The 22,658-nt window shown below is 36.7% G+C and overlaps 1 protein-coding gene across 1 annotated transcript in view; it reads right to left on the bottom strand.

Moving 5' to 3' along the window:
• Window positions 1-22,658, bottom strand: part of UNC13C (unc-13 homolog C) — a 903,686-nt gene that overhangs the window by 546,130 nt on the left and 334,898 nt on the right. The window contains exons 10-11 of the mRNA XM_007935152.2: window positions 3,748-3,917; window positions 545-660 (exon numbers count right to left, since the gene is read on the bottom strand). Coding sequence (XP_007933343.1) covers window positions 545-660; window positions 3,748-3,917 — 286 coding nt within the window. The remainder of the gene's footprint in view (window positions 1-544; window positions 661-3,747; window positions 3,918-22,658) is intronic.

The raw sequence follows: 22,658 nt of genomic DNA on the forward strand, positions 1-22,658 counted from the left end.
AACATTAATTTATGATTCTCAAGAATAATCATGATTTGGATCATCTCCTGCATAAGTAAAATACTATATCCTTTAATGAATGCTACCAAAACCTACTTCCGTAGTGATACTGCCTCGGAAACCCAAGGAGGGGTCGCTATGAGTCGGGGCCGACTCGACGGCACATAACAACAACAACAACAACAAAACAATTCTCATGACTCATTTCCTCAATGCATGTGGTTAAAAATTCTTTTTCTTCCTTGAAAGAACAGTGATTTGACTTAGTGTATTTATGCCATATCGTCTTACTGCCCTGTTTATTAATTCTTGACTCATGTGCTTGCTTCTAAACCGTCAGACCACAACCTCTTCAGGGGGCAATATATAAGCTTTATGATACCCTGGGACATCACTAGCTATAATGTTTACACATAGAATAAGAACTCCAAAAACAACTCTATAAACCTAATTCAATTATTTTTAAACCAAGTATTTTGTTGCATGATCCATAATCAGGATCAATTTCTTTGCTAGGTTCTATTATTAATATAGTTTAGCTTACCTCATGTAGACATGTATACTGTATGTGATATGGAGCAACCTTCTCCTCTCCCTTTATTTCCACATTGATTTTCAATCGAATAGCCCCAGATACAGCTGACTTATCTGTCCGTTTCTCTGATGAAGGGAAAACGTAGCTATCATTTTCAACAATACCATATGTTTCATACAAGTTTTTAGAAACTTAAAAAAAACTTAAACAGCTAAATGTCATTTTTATAATTCACACTTGTTTTCTCTGTAATCATAATTATTCCCCAAATGAAATTTAAAATATTTGCTTATTTTACCATGGTGTATGTGAAAAAGCATTGCAGATACTTCAAATAGTAAAACATAATCGAAGACTACAAAATTCTTACAGAAACTATTGTCCTTCTTAAGTTTATAAAATGAAATTAAATAAATTATTTGGACAATTAAAAACAAGGTAACTGAAATATAAATTAACAAGGAAACTATCTAAAACCTCCAATTGTTCAGTTGTTTCTTTTTCTTTCTGTCTTTGAAAAGAAGAACCAAAGAGCTGGCTAAAATATATATATATATATATATATATATTAGCTAAGTAATAACTAACATCTTAATCATTGTTATAATTAAGATCTACAGCCTACAGCTTCTGCTTATTTATGAGTGTCGGGTTAACTGTTCAGTTGAACACATTGAGTCTGCTCAATATGCAATTAATTGAGTCAAGTAAGTTGTGTGTGTGTGTGTTCAATATCAATAACTTTCAAAGAAACAAAAGGTATAGTCGCAAAATTCCTAGGTTGTGATAAAGAACCTAAGTTTGACAGCCATTTCACAGATGAAATATGAAGAAATAAGGTGTCCCCTTCCACAAATGAAACTTAAGGAGGCAAATTGATACAAAGTCAGTGGTGAATACTTGGCCCTCTTTCAAACACAGCTGTATTTTTAGCCACATAAATTGCAGTTAAAACATGAAGGCTACTGTCCTCTTCCTTAATGTCTGCTGACTTCTCATTGTTACTGTATAATAACTATTATTTTGCACAGATTCTTCACATATGAGTGCTGGAGCACAAGCATTTCTCCTACTGGCTGGGATATAGGTGATGCTCAACGAATGTTCAACTCTTCTTCTGGGGCCAAGGGAAATGCAAGTACTGGGGATTTTTTTTTTTTTTTTTCGTCACAGAGCTCTTTTCAGAGCCCCAGAGAAGCTTTACTGGTTCTCCGATTTTACTATTTTCCTGATAGAACCCTGGGAAGCAGGTTACTTGGACTTACAGGGCTTTTTGGCCAAAATTCCTCAGTCTGATGGGATGAATTCTAAGTGATGAAGAAAGAGGATGGTTGTTACAAAGAGTAAAATCAGGGCACAAAAGTACTCGCTGACAATGAGTAGACAAAATCAAACAAATGTTTTGCTTCCTATTTTCCTTTCATAGACCAGCATGAGAGCTGAGTAGCTGATATTACTAGCAGTACATTCAAGTTCCTCAGTAAATTTGACATACTCACGTATACTGTTAAAAAAACAAATTTGATGAATTTCTGTTCTGAATCTTAACTTGACTACATCAATTCAAGAACATGCTAGATTATTTCAGAAGTCTGTGTATAGGTGAGCTTTAGTTAAAACACAATTTGTGAATACTGAACAGAATTAAAGGTCTGAAGTTTACCCCTGCCTAAAATAGCTGTTTTCATATATAGTTATTTAATAGTTAAGCAAGAAATAGGAGGGCGCTTATTACAAATGAGAGAAAATTTCCACTCCAATAACGTGGAAGCATTGATTTTCTTTAAGAAATATTCCTTTTAAAATAAGTTTTTTTTTTTTTTTTAAAAAAAAAAAAAAAAAAAAAAAAAAAAAAGCCTGTTTCTGAAGTGGGGAACAGTTCACATTTGGAATTTAAAATAAGTTTTTTTTTTTTTTTTTGAGGACAATGAGTTCTTTGTCTAGTTTGAATCATTTGTGTCTAGATAATTTATACATCTCTGCTTCCTTAAAATATTATAAAATTCAGTTTCATTAGTTCTAAGTACCCTTCTCTTTTACTTTGTCAAATATTGTATTACTTGACCTATGTAGCTTTTTAAAATTCAAAAGCACTCTTTAATTGGGAGCTCTGGTGGCTATTATCAGTCTACTAAATGGTGACTTTATATAAGTTTGAGACTATGAAACGCTTCTTTGATTTATAGCCAGAAAGCCCTGCAGAATTTAATTAAGACATTTCAGAAGATATGATTAAGAAATCTATGGATCATATCCTTTACGGGAGCTGAGGTGACCCATAATTTTTACTATTATTAAATGAGTACTGATGATTCCATGCTACTGTTCAATTTTCATAAAAGTCAAATTAAAACCTGTCTTTATTTAATTCCTGATTCCATAATAAAATTTTATTTTTAAAAAAATCATGCAAAGTAAACATTATCAATATCTTCTTCATCAGTTAGCATTTAAGTCCACATAGTCGACTAAACCCTTCATACTAAACCCACGGCTAGTGAGTCTATTCCAACTCCTAGCAACCCTATAGGATGGAGTAGAACTGCCCCACAGGGTTCCCAAGGATGTAAATCTTTATGGAAGCACCCTGCCAAATCTATCTCCTATGGCTGGTGGGCTCAAGTTGCTGATCTTTCAATAGCAGTCAAGTGTTTAATCACTGTGCCACCAGGACTCCTTTGCCAACTAAACCTACATTTATATCATTTTAAAAACATCCAAAATACATTTTTTCCCCATTATTGTCAATATTTCATTAAGGGACCAGAAGGAAATAAGTCCAACGGTATTAAATCATTGGTTGGCCATTTGTTTCCTCTACTATTGGCTTTTGAAACTATTTTATGACTTAAAAGATTTCTCTTCTAAAAGACCACCAGTTGATTCTTTGAAAGAGTTTTTTCATCTCAAATTTACTAACTACTTTCAGCAATACTTCATTTGAATTAATAATTAGCATCTTTAGTTTCTAATGAAATTAAGCCACCTAAAATCCAACCAAATGCTCTAGGAAAACATTGACTATTTTTACCTATATGGAAATATATCCTTTATATCATATTCTTTATGGGAGCTGAGGTGAATCCATAATTTTTACTATTATTAAATCAGCACTGATGATTCCAGGCTACTGTTCAATTTTCCACATGATATGCCACAGATATTCTCAAGTTTTAGATAAAATGTTTTCAAGTAGATATAAAGATAATCACCTAAGTTGTACCAGACATCCATTTCTCCACTCAGGGTCCTCACTTCTACAATTGTTTGTCCCAGAAAATCATCTGATTCCTTTTTGAAATGTTGCTTGACTCTGGATTTAATGTCATCATCTTCATCCCACACTCTGACTTTGATTCTATCTGTGGAGTTATGGCACTCACTGAAAATAAATGTGCATAAGTTAACCATTGATAACTACTCCAAATAATATTTGATGTTAGCAATTTATTTTAAATCTCATCTGCAAAAAAAAGTAAATTACATAATAAAGAGATTTTCCATTGGCTCATTGTATCTATGGGATATTGTAGATTTTGGGGATATTGAGAAAAAGTGCATTAGTTAAATCATGTTAATATGGGAAAATTCTATCCTATTCCATCCTATTTCATTTAACTGAACTAGATATAAGGAGCCCTGGTGGAGCAATGGTGAAGTGCTCAACTGCTAACCCAAAGGTTGGCAGTTCAAACCCACCCAGTGGCTCTGTGGGAGAAAGACCTGGTGATCTGCTCCCATAAAGATTACAGCCTAGGAAACCCTATGGGGCAGTTCTACTGTTTTCTATAGTGCCTTTCAGAGTCAATATTAACTCAATGATACCCAAATGCAACAACAAAGCAGATACAATTATATATATATGTCAAATATCTTTGTTTGGATTAGTTTTACTTATTGAGCTATTTCTTATTGCAACAGTTATCTTGAACAGGAAATCCATTGATAAGAAAATTCTTTACCGTAAATATGAAAGTCATTTTATTGAAAGGGGTGTTGAGAAAGTGGATTTCACAGAGTACAGAATGATATAGTATAGTTAAGTGCATGTACTTAGTAAACTGAAAAACCCTAAGAAAATATATAAGATAGTGTTAGATCAAGTAGAATTAGAGCAGCAAAATCTTCTTTTAAGAATTAACTGTACATTTTACTCCACCCCTTATTTCCAGGTTTCCTGGATATCACAACCCCCGTGTCAAAGCAAATTATTCAGTCTTGCCCATATGTATTATGGTCTTTCCTGACCCATGATTTTTTTTAATACACTCTTCCTTATGCCTAGAAATCATCCATCTTCCTTCTCTACCTGTTAACTAATAATTCTTTAAACGCCAGCTAGCCATTTCATCTACATAACTTTTTCTGCAAATTACTCAGGCAGCTTATTCACAGTCAGCCCTGAGCTCTGGGTATACCCTGTACATGCAATCACTTTAGCACAGGACACTCTAAGCTGGAATCTGTGGTCTCTGAACTTGGATTTCAAGAAAAACAAGTAACTTCATCTTTATTTTCTTTCAATTATGACCATAAGCAACAAACAATTATAAATAAAGGCAATATTATCAGTGTCTAAGATTTTGTCACTAACAAAACCAGATATTTACATATAACATTACACGTATTAAAGATCTTGAAATATTTATACTTATTACTGGACTAATAACTAGAATTTAATAAAATTTACATTCCTTTCACTTCTATGCATTTTGTTGTATGTCTTTGATAAACATAAATTAAAGAAGGAGATCCACAGTCTTTATCACATTTCCAAGTTGGCCCATGTTACAAAAATAATTTAAGAAACCCTGAAAGTACAAGATTTTTTCCATTAACCTATGAGGCAAGATCATATAGCATAAATAGTAACAGGATTTGGAGTCTGACACGTTTACGTACAAATCCTAGCCTCATTATTTCTACTTATCTCAGGAATTTTCAACATAGAGCATGTTGGCAATTTCTAGTGCATTTTTGGTTATCATAAACATTGAGGAGCATTATTGGTACTGAGGCCACAAGGATTTAGACACTCTACCACACACAGTAAAATAAACCTCACTGCCATCAAGTCAATTCTGATTCATGTTGTTGTTGTTATGTGCCATCGAGTTGGACCCAACTCATAGGGACCCCTCCTTGTGTTTCTGAGGTAGTATCACTACGGAAGTAGATTGCCCAACCTTCCTTCTGAGGAGTGACCCCCATTGGGTTTTCAATGCAATATATCTTTACAGAAGGAAACCGCCCATGTTCCTTCCACAGAGCAGCTGGTGGGTTTGAACCACCAACCTCTGATTAGCAGTTAAATGCCTTAGGTACTACGCCACCAGGGCTTCATACACAGTACAGTCCTGCAAAATTTGAAATGTCTTATCAGGCATTAATGAAAGTGCAAAACTCATTGATAATTATCTGAGTTTGGAAACTTTACTTAAAAAAAAAAAAAACATGTCTTTTGGATGTTTCATAAACACTAATATTTGGAAAAGTAACTAGTATATAATTGCAAATCAGAAGAAAATTTTTTATTCTTACTTAGAACTTTATCAAAAGTTGTTCTAAGAAATTACATCACTAATACCAATCAAAGCTACTCAAAGTAATGAGTAAAAGTATTTGTATCAGTCTATAACCAAAAGGTTACATTCATTTTGATTCTACCAGTAGGTTAAAGTATTGATCTACTGAACTACTCAATTCTAGTGTAGTTGTATCTGAATCCTTACATACTGAAACAAAAGTTAGAACATTTCACTTGCCTTTTCTAGTAACTCTACCTACCTTCCAAGGAACTCTGGCGGTACAGTGGTTAAAGTATTTGGCCACTAACTAAAACGTCAGCAGTTTGAGCCCACCAGCTGCTCTGCAGTAGAAAGCTGAGGTGGTCTGCTTCCATAAAGATTTATAGTCTTACATGCCCTAAGGTGCAGTTCTACCCTGCCCTATAGGGTGGCTATGATTTGGAATCAACTTGACGGCAGTGGGTTTGGTTGTTGTTGGTTTTGATGTTCTTTTTTGTTTTTGGTTTTCTATTAAAGTTGAGACATTAAGCTGACCTTTTGAAGCTATTATTTGTAAATCATGTGTAACAACCTATTTATTTTGTCTCAGTGTAGAAAAGGGTGATTACAAATATGAAAAGAGAACATTGAGTGTGATTGAGTTGAGAACTACTGACTATTTTTTAACCAATTTAACCCTACAAATCTCAGTTTTTTAATCTATAAAATGAGGATAATATTATATGTCTGTTACTGTGCTAATTGTGGTAAGACATTATCTCACTTAGTCCCCATAAACACCTTGTAAACAGGCATTTCATCTGCTAATAACACATACATAATAAATAGCACACTCTAGATAATAAATTTTAGTAAACATTTTAGAATCTATTATTTAACAAGAGAAAATATCCTGTCTCATTTTGAAAAATTTATTGAGGGTCTAATTTTTGTTATAAAAGTATGGTGGGATTTTTAAGCTGTTTTTATATATACACACACACACACATATACACACACATATATGCATATATATATGCATATATATATATACACACACATATATGCATATATATACACACACACATATATGCATACATATATGCACATATACACACATACACATATGTTGTTGTGTTGTTGTTATATGCCATGGAGTCGGACCTGACTCATAGCCACCCCTCCTTGGGTTTCCAAGGTAGTATCACTATGGAAGTAGATTGCCCCATCTCCCTTCTGAGGAGTGGCTGGTGGGTTTGAACCACCAGCCTCTGGTTAGCAGTCAAGTGCCTTAGGCACTATGCTACCAGAGCACACACACACACATTGACACATACATATACACACATGCAAATTGCAATCCACATAAATAGTACTAATATATGTATATGTACACATATGTAAGCACATGTAACTTCTTCCTCTATATAATTCATAAATATATATGCATACAGACACACATGCATAGATACACATACAAATTATGTAGCAAGAAATGATGGAAACAGTACTATATTTATTTCAAATTTCTGGTACAAATAGCTCTTTTTGTAGTACCATGGAAAGCACACACTTCAAATTACTGCTCACATTTCTATTATTCTTCATAATTTTTTTTTTAATTACAACCTCACAAGTTCAATATGCCTTCAACCATACTTCTATCTATTCACCAGTCCCCCATTATCAGTTATTTATTGAGATTTTATTAATGGGCACCTATGGCTGGCGGTTCAGACCCACCAGCCACTCCTCGGAAGGAAGGTTGGGCAATCCTACTTCCGTAGTGATACTGCCTCGGAAACCCAAGGAAGGGTCGCTATGAGTCGGGGCCGACTCGATGGCAAATAACAAAAGCAACAACATAACTGAGGCTTAGTGAGATTATTTGATCAACCAAATGAAAGTAAAAATAAATGGTATTAACGGTGCAGGAAAAATATAAATAATCAATTGCATACCACCAATAGTCACCCTTGTGATTTTGCTGAGGGAGCTGGAGTTTCTCTTCATTTATTATGGATTGTATTTTATTTTAATCTTAGAATAATTTCAGATTCATGGAAAAACAGCAAAGATACTACAAAGTTTCTCTATACCTCCCTGTCAGATGACTCCATAGTTAATTTCTTACACTACTAACATTTGTCACAACACTGATTCAATTTTTTAAAAAAATTTCCCATCAACACTGGGCAGCTTCTACTTTATCTTTTTCTAAAGAACTATTTTTGAAGAATTAAAAAAAAAAGTTTGTCATTACATTTTGTTTGAAAACTTAAAAAAAAATTTATTCTCACCTGTACAGAGTAAAGACAGCAGTGGGACTGCTGTTTCAAATACTGAAAATCAGATAAAAGTGAGTGTGATGGATTAGAACAGAGATTTAGTTTAACATGGGATGCAGAGTCGTCATATATGGATGGCAAGCATTCCATTCAGCTCTATCCCTTCTATGCTTGTGTGAAGGGTAAAGCTAGATAAATCACATGCCTGCACTTCCTTGTAACTATGGGCCAGGTATTTGATCTGCATTCAAGCAAGATGTGAACTCAAAAGTGAACAAAAGGATATAGTGTCTGAATTCTGGGGAATTGTTCTTCTGGCAACAGTAGTGGTGGAGGTTTCCGTTCTTTGATACAGAGTTGATATTCACTCCTGATGTATAAGTGTTGATTAGTGGTGGCAATGGTGTTTATTCCAAAGAAGCCCCACAGTATGATTGGACATTATACCTGCTGTGTAACTTCACGGGCCGTTTTGATCTCTCCAAAGATTCTTGAGAGACTGCATGCTTTACAGAATAATCTTTGTCTGCATAAACCAATCAGAGTGGATTCTGCTGTTTTCAGCTAATGATACTGACTAATGTAGTCATTTTCAAAGAATAAAGGGAGCTGCAAGTAACCAAACTTAAAATATGGTGTTGACTCTGTGGAGGAGATGATTGGATAGGCAGTGAAGATTTAATCACCTCAAGTGGAGAGCTGACACATTTTTGACAAGTAATAGCAAAACAGCTGGTCAAAGTGTTGCTTGCCCATACCTTGGAAGCCAAACCACATGTCATCTGAGGCTTTTTATTAGCAGGAATGGCAGGAGTAAAATCCAGAATGTTGGCATGTGCTTATTAAATCTTGCCACTTTCAAAATGTACTACAGAAGATGTGCACTCAAACTACAACTAGACAGTCTGCAAGCAGAGATGCAAGGGAACACAGCTATGCCAAAAGAAATGCCACTCTGCTTGTGGCCTGCAATGGAAATTGACTGAAAGTATCATAATTTGGAGCCCTGCAGGGCTGAGAAAGGCTACATGATTTGTATCCAACATTTTATCTATATAAGCAGAACTTTCTAATGGTAGATCCAAAAAGAGATAAAATTGTTGCCCCAGATCTTTTCAAGGAGCTCTGGTAGCATAGCGCCTAAGGCACTTGACTGCTAACCAGAAGGCTGGCGGCTCAAACCCACCAGCCACTCCTCGGAAGGAAGGTTGGGCAATCTACTTCCACAGTGATACTGCCTCGGAAACCCAAGGAGGAGTCACTCTGAGTCGGGTCCAACCCGACTGCACATAACAACAACAGGTCTTTTCAAGCAACTTCCTTTAGGAGTTTTCTGAGTGACAATGAGAAGGAACTTAGTGGAACAGATCTGATTAAGGATGGTGTATCATCATCCTGGCTTATTATTCTACAAAGCCTGAGGCAGTAACTGTTAGGTTGTTGTTGTTATGTGCCATCCAGTCAGCCCCGACTCATAGCAAACCCTCCTTGGGTTTCTGAGGCAGTATCACTACAGAAGTAGGATTGCCCAAACTTCCTTCTGAGGAGTGGCTGGTGGGTTTGAACCGCCAGCCTTCTGGTTAGCAGTCAAGTGCCTTAGGCAGTATGCTACCGAATCTCCTAACTGTTAGGTTAAAGGATAGGTATTGGAAGCCAGGCATATTTTCCAGAGAATAGTATTTCCAAATGTGTCTCAGGTTTAGTTGACTATAAAAATAGGAAGATGGCTCCAAATAGAGTGTCTCCCCAACAAGGAATGCCATATGCCTGGAATTCCTGGGACTGTCACAATGGCTGTTGTAGATCACTGAATGCTTTTTAATTATTTTTAGGGCCTCCTTTCAATCACTTTTAGTTTATACAGTCTCCACTTTAAGTGTAGACATTTCCCAAACAGGTAAGGGAACTCTACTCAAATTTAGAACTAAGGACTTGGAGGGAAGTCGATAAAAGATATTCAGAAGTATTAGGGACTGCCAGATTGATTAACCAAGTAACTACTTCTGGAAGTAAATCATGAAGTCCTGAGTATACCTCTCCAGCAGAGCAATGTATTTGATTTTCTGTAGGACCAGCAATGTATTTCTCACTTTCCCTTTAACTGAATGAGAATTTTTTAATTGCTGTCTGTTATCTTCTTGCCTTTCCACAATCATACATTGGCAGTACTGGAGAAAAGTAACTTGCCTCTGATCTATAGGTCTCTAGGATCACAAGAAGAAACAAATCTGGATCTTATGAAGAGGCTACCTATGACTCAAAGATTCTGGACTTCAAGCTAAATGCAATAACTATATAGTTTTGGGATTATCTATACTGGTCATATAGGTAGAAAGCTTGTATATAAATGCTGAGTAGCCCAAGAGGTAGATAATGCAGATACTATAAACCACCTCACACAACAACTTAACATCCTCCTCCTTTCCCTTTATTTTTGTAATTTTCCAGCTTCCCTTGCAAACAGAGAAGGTCATGTCACATAGTGTATCCAGCAATAAAAACAGAAGTCTTCGGATGCCATCTCTTCTATTTTCTCCTTTTACTATTCTGAAACCTGCAAGAAGAGTAAGCTTCACTGATGATATTAAGCTTAGTCCCTTGATGGAAAATTGGGTTACCATTTGTCATGGATTGAATGATATTCCCCAAAAATGTGGCAGAATCCCAATTCCTGTTCTGATGAATGTAATCCTGTTTGGAAAAAGCGTTTTTTTGTTTTGTTTTGTTTTGTTTTTAAATGTTAATTAGGCCCTATGAGCATCCGGAGTTTCTTCTAAACCTCATCCAGTCTGAGTTATAAGGAATAGCACAGACACAAGCAAGCACAACTGGAGGAAAATAAATAGCACCTGAAGATCATCAAGGAAAATTGGAACAGACAAGGAGCTTCCCCGAGAGGTGACAGGAGAGTCTTCCCTTAAGACCTAAGGCTGGTGTGCTCAATTTAAACTTGTATGCCCACAACTGTGAGAAAATAAACTTCTGTTGTTTGACGTAACCTACTTGTAGTATTTCTGTTACAGCAGCAGTGGAAAACTAAGACGCCATCCGAGCCCCAAAATATCTATACCTGGAATTCTTTTTGAATGAAATAAATCTCTTTCTGAGCTAACCACTAAAATTGTGGCTTAATGTGAAACTGAATGCAGTCCTAATTCAATCCAATGGGAAAAGAATAAAACTAGTAAGTTCATTTTAAGTTTGATTATCGCTGAAATGATGTTAAAATAAGTTCCATTTGTGAACTCTTACTATTCTTTATTCTTGCTATGTTTTCTGAGATTATTTAAAATGTGTTTCTCAAACTTGCACTGTTATACAAATATAAAAGGTTTACATTTCAAATGGGAAATGACAGATTCATGTAGTAAATATGATTTGGCAGCATGAGAAATATCTTTACATGTAAGAGAAAAATCTATCTCATACACACACACATATATACATACAACCCAAAACCAAACCAAGCTACTTTCACAGAGACACCAGGGCTTCAAATGGGTTCATTCCAGTTCAACCCCAGGTAGGCTGAATCAGAATCGAGAATTTAATAAGATCCCCAGGTGATCCTTCATATATTAAGATCTTGTTAAAATGTAGATTCTGATTCAGTGTATCTTGGGGGTAGAAATACAAATTCTTAGCAAGGAGTCAAACTGGAATGAACTGGTCAAAGCCCAGGAACAGACACATACACGTATATGTATACTGAAACCAACTATAAGGCTGTATTTCAAAATATGAGTGGTAAAAATTAGTGAAAACATTTTATAATTTTTACGTAATCTCTTTTGAACTCAGTCAAGAAAGCTGCACAATGATTAAGAATCATCAGCCAGAAACCCCCTGCACAAGCCATCGTGAGGCAAAGCAGCATCAACCTTTCAAACATTAGCTTAATTCCTTAAACTCTGACCCACCAAATGGAAATACTTTGATACTTTCCACTTTTACATTTTCTTTTAGGGATTTATCATGGATTATGTAACCATTTTCATTCCAATCTTCCATTTTCATTAAACTAGCCCATTATCTTTGAATTCTATCATAGAAAATGGAGTAACCCTAAGTTTAAAACCAATAAAGCAGTTACTGTTCCCTCCTGCAATTATCAGTGACACTTTAATCAAGGGAGTTAGGATTAAAAAACTGTCTGACATTTTACTCTTTACGTTTTCTTTGATGTTTTTATTTCTAGTGTTTAGAGTTTGTGGGCCTCTTCTTTAAGTCAATGACATAGGCCCATTGCCATTCAATCAATTCTGACTCATAGCCACCCTTTAGGAAGAGTAGAACTGCCCCATAGGGTTCAAAGGTTGTAAATTTTGACAGAAGTAGCCCACCTTATCTTTCTCCTAGGGAGTGGCTACTGGATTAGAACTGTCAACCTTTTTGTTAGCAACCAAACACTTTAACCACTAAACCAGTGCTCCCTTAATGACATACCAAGCTGAACTTACTGCCATCAAGTCTGATCCAATTCATAGTAACCCCTCCTTGAGGTGGTATCACTATGGAAGTAGATTGGTCAACCTTCCTTCTGGGGAGTGGCTAGTGGGTTTGAACGGCCAGCCTTCTGTTAGCAATCAAATGCCTTAGACTCTATGCCATCAGAACTCCATCAATGACATAAAATAAAATAAAAAAAACCTCATTGCTGTCCAGTCCAACCCAACTCATAGCGACTCCTCCTTGGGTATCTGAGGCCATATCACTATGGAAGTAGATTACCCAACCTTCCTTCCAAAGAGTGGGCTGATGGGTCTGAACCGCCAGCCTTCTGGTTAGCAGTCAAGGGCCTTAGGCACTATGCTACCAGAGCTCCTCTCAATGACACAGGAGACAATAAAAGTAAGTAAAAAGCATTTCCACAACTTTTAAGAAGAAAAAGATAAGAGACATTTATGCACTGATATTTAAGGGCTGTCTAAAGGAAGTCCATGTGCTATAATAGATAACACAAAGAGTAAATTATGACTTTTTAAGATAGACCCATTTCCCTGCCTCTCCTTCTAACCTAGGAGCTCTGGTAGTGTAGTGCCTAAGGCACTTGACTGCTACCCAGAAAGCTGATGGTTCAAACCCAGCAGCCACTCCTCAGAAACAAGGTTGAACAATCTACTTCTGTAGTGAAACCTACTCAGAAACCCAAGGAGGGGTCGCTATGAGTCGGATACGACTCAAATGTGCCTGCTAGGCTCACAAATTAGAAAATTCTTCAAGGTATTGGATTTTACTTCTACATAATATTTTCTTCACATAATCTAATGTTGCAAAAGAAACTTGTTTTGACAACTGTTTTGAGAATTTTAGATAAGAAACTTGTTTGTTTAGCAAAATATGATAGTGTGCATTTTTCTGTGAAAGAGGCACTCCCGAGAGAGAGATCAGAAAATAGGATGGTTAAATTCTTCCTCAAGAAAGTAAGACAAATAGGTATATAAATGTTAAATAGGGGAGTAGGGCAAAGGTAGGGGAAAAGGGGTGGTAGTGGTGATGATGGTGGTGGTTTCTCTTCATCATTCCTTTGGTTCACTATTTATTTTCCCAGTTCAGACTTTTATTCATTGTATACCTTATGTAGGTATGTCTTTTCCCTACCTTTCTACCTGGTGAACACTAGCTAGCCTTTCAACCCAGATAAAATGTCACCCCTGTGTGAAAGTTCCTTGGAAGTTCATTTGATTGTTTATTTCCAATCCATACCATCTGCAGAAAGTATTCAAAAATTATTTACTGAATAAGTAAGCAAAATATCACAGGTTAAGAATAACCACATTGCTGTTATGTGCTGTCGTATCAGTTCTGACTGATAGTGACCCTAAAGACAGTGTAGAACTGCTCCACAGGGTTTCCTGTGGTATGATCTTTATAGAATTACTATTTTCTTGGAAGAAGTACAATCATAATGCTCTTGGAAGTGAGGATGGTGAGACTTGGTCTCATTTACTTTGGATATTTTATCAGGCAGGACAAGTCCCTGGAGGACACCTTGTTTGGCAGTGTCTGTGAAAAAGAGGAAAGTCTTCAACCACGTGGATTGACTCATTGTTTACAAAAATAGCCTCAAACAGAGCAATGGTGGGCATGATGGTGTAGGATCAAGTAGAGTTTCATTCAGTTGTATTTAAGGTGCACTAAGAGCCAAGAAGGAGCTCTGGTAGCGTAGTGCCTAAGGCACTTGACTGCTAACCAAAAGGCTGGTGGTTCAAACCCACCAGCCACTCCTCGGAAGGAAGGTTGGGCGATCCTACTTCCGTAGTGATACTGCCTCGGAAACCCAAGGAGGGGTCGCTATGAGTTGGGGCCGACTCTACGGCATATAACAACAACAACAACAAGGTCAAGAAAGACTCATCAGCATTGACAATAACAATCTTTACAGAACCAATTAGCCAGCACTTTTCTCCCATAAACGGCTGGTGGGTATGAACTGCCAATATTTTGGAAAGTGGCTGTGTGCTTAATCTGCCCCATCAGAGCTCCTATAATAATATTCTTTTTTGTTTCTCATTAAATATTACAAATATGTAGTTCCTAATTTGTGGCATAATTATGTAGCTGAAATTGGACCATTTGCTGGAGATTGGTGACAAGGTCTACTTTTGATATATGTTTGACATGTGACGTTTAATAAAGGCATTTTCTTCCCAAAGTTTGATCTTTTTTCTAAATGCTGACATACAGTCTTTTCTTAAATCTGTTTGTCCATTGAAGAAAGAGTTGTAAGTCAATGACCCTCCTGGGTTATAGTGAGGAACAACAGATAAAATAACTGTAAAGCACCTTGAATAGTGTGTATTGCTGTTGTTTTGTGGTTATCCTATTCTAGTTCTAATATTCCAAGGTCGGTGATTCATATTATGAGGTCTTTTTGCCTTTTATTTTCAAGGTCAATGTGTATTAGGCTGAATGGAGTGATATAGCAAACTTGCACGAAGACCTGTCTTGTTCAAATTCCATTTGAGTCACTTACCAGCAATACAACCTTGGGCAACTTACAAAATTGCACTGACCTTCTATGCCCAATCTATAAAATGAGAGTACCAATGCTTATCTTTTTAAGAGGATTAGCAATAATACATGAAAACTCTTAGAACTGTGCTAGACACTTAATAGGTTTTTAATGACAGTTAGCTGGCTGGCTAGGAGCTCTGGTAGTGTAGTGCCTAAGGCACTAGACTACTAACCAGAAGGCTGGCGGTTCAAACCCACCAGCCACTTCTCGGAAGGAAGGTTGGGCAATCTACTTCTGTAGTGATACTGCCTCGGAAACCCAAGGAGGGGTCGCTGTGAGTCGGGTCCGACTCAACGACACAACAACAACAACAACAGGCTGGCTAACTCTAGTTAATTGCATCATTCAACCAAATAAATCTATTTCACCTATAGAAGCAAAGGACAAGTTACCACAAAGATATATAAAACCAAAAAAATCTGAAATAGCCTAAATATCAAAACAATGGCAACTGATTAAAAATTGAAGTATATAGATACAATAAAATCTTACCCAATTATTAAGAATAATGCTTGATAAATATATTTTGCAATGTGAAAATTTTTACTATAGGTAATAAAGATAAAAACATCTTACAATCCAGGGATTATAGAGTGATTCTAATTCTTAAATTGCATGTATTTTTACACATGCATAAAATCAGTTATATATGTGTGTGTACATATATGATTGGGAATATATCTAAAGTACATAATTAGACACTAAACTTTTTCTCATCTGTTTAATAGAGATAATAGATACCTCAGTATGCTTATTATAAGAAGTAAATAAATTAGTGTACATTGGTGTCACTATATATATTTACTCAATAAATGCACACTTTTTTCCTTTGTTTCCCAACCTATTCTACTAATGAGAATCTGTACTTGTGGGTTTTTTCTCCACTATTTCTTGTCTGAGAATTTCCTGAAAACTGGAAGCAGTGAGCTTCCAGGGAAGAAAATGTAATTCCTTGTTGTTGTTATGTGCCGTCGAGTCGGAACCGACTGATAGCAACCCCTCCTTGGGTTTCCGAGGCAGTATCACTACGGAAGTAGATTGCCCCATCTTCCTTCTGAGGAGTGGCTGGTGGATTTGAACCACCAGCCTTCTGGTTAGCAGTTAAGTGCCTTAGGCACTGTGCTACCAGAGCTCCTATGTAATTCCTTAGAACATGTAATTTGTGTATTCATTTTGCCTATTTGGTAAGTATTTTTTAAAAAAAAATACTTTTGCTGTTTTATAACTTAATTTAACCTCATTGGTAAATTGAATAATCAAATAAATATGTATTATGGTCTTTTTTGGAGCAAGATGAAACTTTTCACTATTTGATGTAAACTCAGAATGCAGGAAGGTAAAAAAGGAACAGAAAGGACAAACACTGTGAGTGGCTTGGAAGCAGTAGTTAACAGTGATTATCTGATGTAAGTTCTTGAACTCTTCCCAGGCCAAGAAGAGGGGGCTGGTGGCCTAGACAGTCTGTTATTCTTCCTTTGAAAAAAAGCTTGTATCAAGGACTTGGCCTTTGCCTAGAAAGGGAACATATACTCCAATTCAAAATACTTCTGGCAGTTCACAAATGTTTCTCTTTGCTGGACAACCATTCTACATTTCTTGTTTGCCAGACATTGAGATAACTGAGGTGTTCTCAACTGAAATATCCTGACTACTGCTTGTGTAAGGACCTCTGATGGCATAGTGCCTAAGGTAATTTGACTGCTAACCAGAAGGCTTACCAGAAGACTGGTGGTTCAAACCCATCAGCCAGTCCTCAGAAGGAAGACTGGGTGATCTACTTCTGTCCTTGGAAACCCAAGGGGGAGTTGCTATTAGTCAGATCTGACTCAATGGCACCGAGTTTTTTTTTTTTTTTTTTAACTGCTTATATACTCACTTGGTATTTACAAATGAATTAAAGCTAAAAGTTCTTTTTGAGCTGGGACACACCTCATTCATTTCTACACCCCAGGTATGTGGCACTGTACCTGCATCAAATAGGAGCCAGGTGCATTTGAAAAGTTAATGTGGTTCAAGACATTAAACCTGGGCAGTTCAACTGTTTCACGGTACTTTTTTTCACTGAAATGTGACTAGCACACACACAAAAATGATCTCTTACTCCCCGTTTGCAGCTACAAAGCATGAGTAAGTGATAAAAAAGATGCTGCTTTTGCCTGATTAGGTCTCTAAGATTAAAATGAATAAAAGCTCATTCGCACGAATTTAGCCAAAACTATTAATTTAGTCAAGATCAAGTCCACACCAGAAAATACTCGAGCAAATTTAGTACAGGGAATTAATTGCTTATACTGGTGGTGGTACAGCTGAGAAACAAAGCGGGAAAATAGAGTACCTCAGAAACTAACAATAGCAGGAAGCTGTGACCAACTTTATGTTGGAGGTCTGGAAGGAAAATAGCATTAAAAGAGCCCAGAAGCAGGGGCTAGAAGCTTTGGGGAACTTCCAAGTGGGAACAAGAGCCAGAGGGAGGTTCAAGTATAGAGGAGACTCAGACATTGTTGGGGTGCTGTCCAAACCGGGGGTGGGGGAATGGTATAACCTTGGCTTATCCCATCCCCCCACCTTCCATCTTGGTGCAATACCTCCTCATGACTAAACCTAGCAGGCAAGGAAATTTGGGAAATGTAGCCTACAGGGTTCAGTACCTGGGGATATATAGCAAACTAATGAAACTTCTGGGACAAAATCTGTGGACCAGCATGTATGTCACAGTCATGAAGAAAACACCATGGGGATACACATAAAGCTATCTAGTTTGAAATATTTCTTTGGTTCTCTCCCTCACTCCTTTCAGAATTTCTTTGCCTCCCCTGAGAAGTCTTATCATTTGCATCTTGATGGATAAAACCCCTTAGTGCTAAAATCATTTACATGAGTTTATCATCAAACTCCTGATTTCAGAATAGGAAACTGATAAAAGAATAATAAACACTTTTGCACTAGGTAATAAGATAAGTGAATTGGAAAAAAGATGAGTACAAAATTGCTTTGGAAAAACTGCTTTATACATATGAAGTATTTTAGTATAATTATTTTAATTTACAGAGTACAACTATATGGATACTTTAAAGTATATGCTTCTAAATATTTGAATGCTTGAAAGACTTTTCTTAAAAATGTTGAGTATTTTCAGAAAAAGAGAGCATCCCTTTACCAATCTTCATCTACAATGAGCCCAATTCTTCTTACTAGGATACTATATTAACTTCATTACACTTGACTCACTGAATGTTATTAATATTTTAAAAGAACATTTTTGTTTAGTATTAGTAAAGCTTGATGCTTTATTTACTTTTTTGATCTGCTGAAAATATGGGATCATACTTTATATGCCTTGTGGCACTTTGATTATAACTTAATATATCAAGTCTAACCTCACACACATACATATATCTTTTATTTTTATTTAATTTTATTGTGATTTGGGTCCAAGTTTACAGAGCAAATTCATTTCCCATAGAGCAGCTCACATGCACTTTGTCTCATGACATTGACTGACATTGACTCATTTCCCACAATGCAACAGCTCTCCTCCCACTTCCTCCCCATAGTTACCTCTCCACTGTGTCCTTTGCTCCCTTGCATTCCTGCCCCCCAACCTGTGTCCCTGTGCATACCCAGCCCTCCTATTCTCCCATGATCCATCTGTCCAAGGAGTGTATGTACCTAATGTAAATGTTCAACTCATATGCCTGTCTTTTGTTTGGCTAGAATGGGTTCAATTCCAGACCTGAAGGGCAACTAGGGGCCATAGTCTCAGTGGTTCCATCAGGCTCTATCAGACCAGAAAAACTGGTCCTTTTTGTTTAATGATTTTGAGTTTTGCTCCACATTGTTATCCCACTCTATTCAGGATCTCCTATAGAGATACCCCTCTGAATGGTTGACAGTGGTAGCTGGGCACCATCTACTTCTTCTGGTCTCACAGTCATATAGGCTGAGGATCTCATGTTGTACCAGTCCCTTGGCCTAATTGTTTCCATGTGTCTTTGGTTTTCCTTATTATTCTTTTCTCTGGATGAGGAGAGACCCACCATTGCATGTAGATGGCCATTTGCAAGCTTTTAAGATCCCAGTCGCTACTCACTGAAGTAGGATGTGAAACAATGTTTTTGTGTAGTATGTTATGCCATTTGAGCTTGATGTGCCCCGCCAACTGTGGTCCCGAGCCCACAGGTCCAACTACTTGCTCCCTCTGGGTAGAGGGCTGTGGCCAAAACAGCCTACAACCTTGCCCCTTGACACCTCTACTATAATTCTCACAGAACATACAAATACAGTTGTAGAAAGAATGCCTGCCAACCCTACACATGGTCTTGGGCACAATCCCTGCTGCAGAGACATACCTAATACTTCAGCCTGTCCACCTATCTATCCACCTGTAGATCAACACTCACCTTGAGACAACATAGTACTGTACATGCGAAAGGGTTCATCTTTGTTGTCTGTACATCCCATGTACTCTCTCTGTCTTCCTCTATGTCACCATGTTCATCACTCACATTTGGTACATTGCCCTTCTCTTCACCCAAATGAATACTTGTCTCTACCTATCTGACAGTATTCCTTCCCCTCCCCTCCCCCCCCAGTAACCAACAAAATGTCCTTCCATATATAAACCTTTCCTTGACTTTTTATAATATTTGTCTAATACAATATTTGTATTAGACTAATAACAGACTAATATAGTATTTGCCCTTCTATTATTGACTTATTTCACTCAGCATAATATCCTCCAAGTTCACCCATGTTATGCAGTGTTTTGCAGATTCCATGTTATTCTTTAGGGTTGCATAGTATTCCACAGTTTGGTGATCCATTCTTCTGTTGATGGGCACCTAGGTTGTTTCTATCTTTTGGCTATTGTAAATGGTGCTGCTATGAACATGGGTGTGCATATATCTGTTCTTGTCCTGGCTCTCACTTCTTTAGCATATATACCTAGTAATGGAATGGCTGGGTCAAATGATATTTCTAATTCCACCTTTTTAAGGAATCACCATACTGCTTTCTACAGTGGTTGTACCATTTTACAGTCCCACCAGCAGTGGATGAGAGTCCCAATCTCTCCACATCCTCACTAGCATTTGTTATTTTCTGTCTTGTTGAACTTCACTGCTAGTGCTGGAGCAAGATGGTATCTCTTTGTTGTTTTGATTTGCATCTGTCTCATGGCTAATGATCGTGAGCATTTCTTCCTGTGTTTGTAGGCCACCTGAATATCTTCTTTGGTGAAGTGTCTATGCATGTCTTCTGCCCATTTTTAATTGGATTATTTATCTTTTTGTTGTTGAGGTGTTGGAGTTTTCTATAAATTAGAGAGATAAGGCCCTTGTCAGATATGTCATTGCTGGATATTTTTTCCCCAATTTGTAGGTTCTCTGACTCTTTTGGAGAAATCTTTGAAAACACATGACACTTTAATTTTTAGAAGGTCCCATTCATCTAGTTTCTCTTTATTTGTGCATTTTGGGTTATGCTTGATAGTCTATTTATGCCATATATTATGGTCCCTAAATTTGGCCCTAGTTTCTCCTTGAGGAACTTTAAGGTTTCACATTTAAGTCTTTGATCCATCTGGATTTAGTTTTTATGTATGGTGTGAGGTACAGATCTTGTTTCATTTTCCTGCAAATGGATATCCAGTTTTGCCAGGACCATTTATTAAACAGACAATCTATTCCCACTTAATGGATTTCAGCCCTTTGTCAAATATGGATCTATTTCTGGGTTCTCAATTCTACTCCATTGGTCTATCTGTCTGTCATTGTACCAAAACCAGGCAGTTTTGACTACTGTGACTATATAGTAGTTTTTTGGGATGTGGCAGCATGAGACCTCCTATTTTGTTCTTCTTCTTCAATGTGCTTTGCTTATCCAAGGTCTCCTTCCTTTCCATATAAAGTTAGTGATTGGTTTTTCCATATCCTTAAAGAAATGTTCATGTGATCTGGATTGGGATTGCTTTGAATGTATAGACTGCTTTGAGTAGAAATGACATTTTCACAATGCTCAATCTTCCTATCCATGAGCATGGGATATTCTTCCATTTATATAGATCTCTTATGGTTTCTTGAAGTAGTCTTTTAGTTTTCTTTGTACAGATCTTTTGTGTCCCTGTTAAGATATATTGCCAAGTATTTTATTTTTGTGGTAGCTATTGTAAATGGTATTGATTTCCTTAATTCTTTTTCAGCAAACTCTTTGCTGGTGTAGAGGAATCCAACTGGTTTTTGGATGTTGATCTTGTTTCCTGCCATGACACTAAATCTCTCAGTTAGTTTCAGTAGATTTTTTACCAAGTCTCTTGGGTTTTCTAGGTATAGGATTATATCTTCAGCAAATAGGGATATTTAGTGTTCCTTACCAATTTGGATGGCTTTGATTTCCTTTTTTTGCCTTACTGCCCTGGCTAGGACTTCCAATACAAAGTTGAATAAAAGTGGTGATAGAGGGTATCCTTGTCTGGTTCCTGTTTGCAAGAGGAATGGTTTCAGTCTCTCTCCATTGAGAATAATGTTGGCTGTTGGTTTGGCATAGACACCCTTTATTATGTTGAGGAATGTCCCTTCTATTCCTATTTTTCTGAGAGTTTTGATCAGGAATGGGTGTTGGATTTTTATCAAATGCCTTTTCTGCATCAATTGATATGATCATGTGGTTCTTTTCCTTTGTTTTATGTGGTGGATTATGTTGATTGTTTTTCTAATGTTGAACCATCCTTGCATACCTGATATGAATTCCACTTGTCCATAATGAATTATTTTTTTGATATGTTGGAATCTATTGGCTAGGATTTTGTTGAAGATTTTTGCATATATATTTATGAGGGATATTGGTCTGTAGTTTTCCTTTTGAGTGATGTCTTTGCTTGATTCATAAAATGAATTAGGGAGGTTTCTATCTTTTTCTATGTTTTGGAATACTTTGAGTAGGATTGGTGTCAGTTCTTCTCTGAATGTTTGATAGAGTTCTCCAGTGAAACCCTCTGGGCTAGGACTGGACTTTTTTTTTTTGCGGGGGGGGGGGAATTATTTTTATGACCAGTTCAATTTCTTCTCTTGTTATAAATCTGTTCAACTTTTCCACATCAGTCAGTGTTAGTTTAGGTAAGTGGTGTGTTTCTAGAAATCTGTCTAGAAATCTGTTCTTTCAGATTTTCAAATTTGTTGGAGCATAGTTCTTCATAGTATCCTGATATTATCCTTTTTATTTTACTTGGTTCTGTTATGATATTGCCATTTCATTTCTTATTCATGTTATTTGTATTCTCTCCCTCTTTTCCTTTGTTAAATTTGCCAGTGGTT

The sequence above is a fragment of the Orycteropus afer genome, unplaced genomic scaffold (genome assembly GCF_000298275.1).
Source record: "Orycteropus afer afer isolate SDZICR_OR568_19922 unplaced genomic scaffold, OryAfe1.0 scaffold00026, whole genome shotgun sequence".
Lineage (NCBI taxonomy): Eukaryota > Metazoa > Chordata > Mammalia > Tubulidentata > Orycteropodidae > Orycteropus > Orycteropus afer.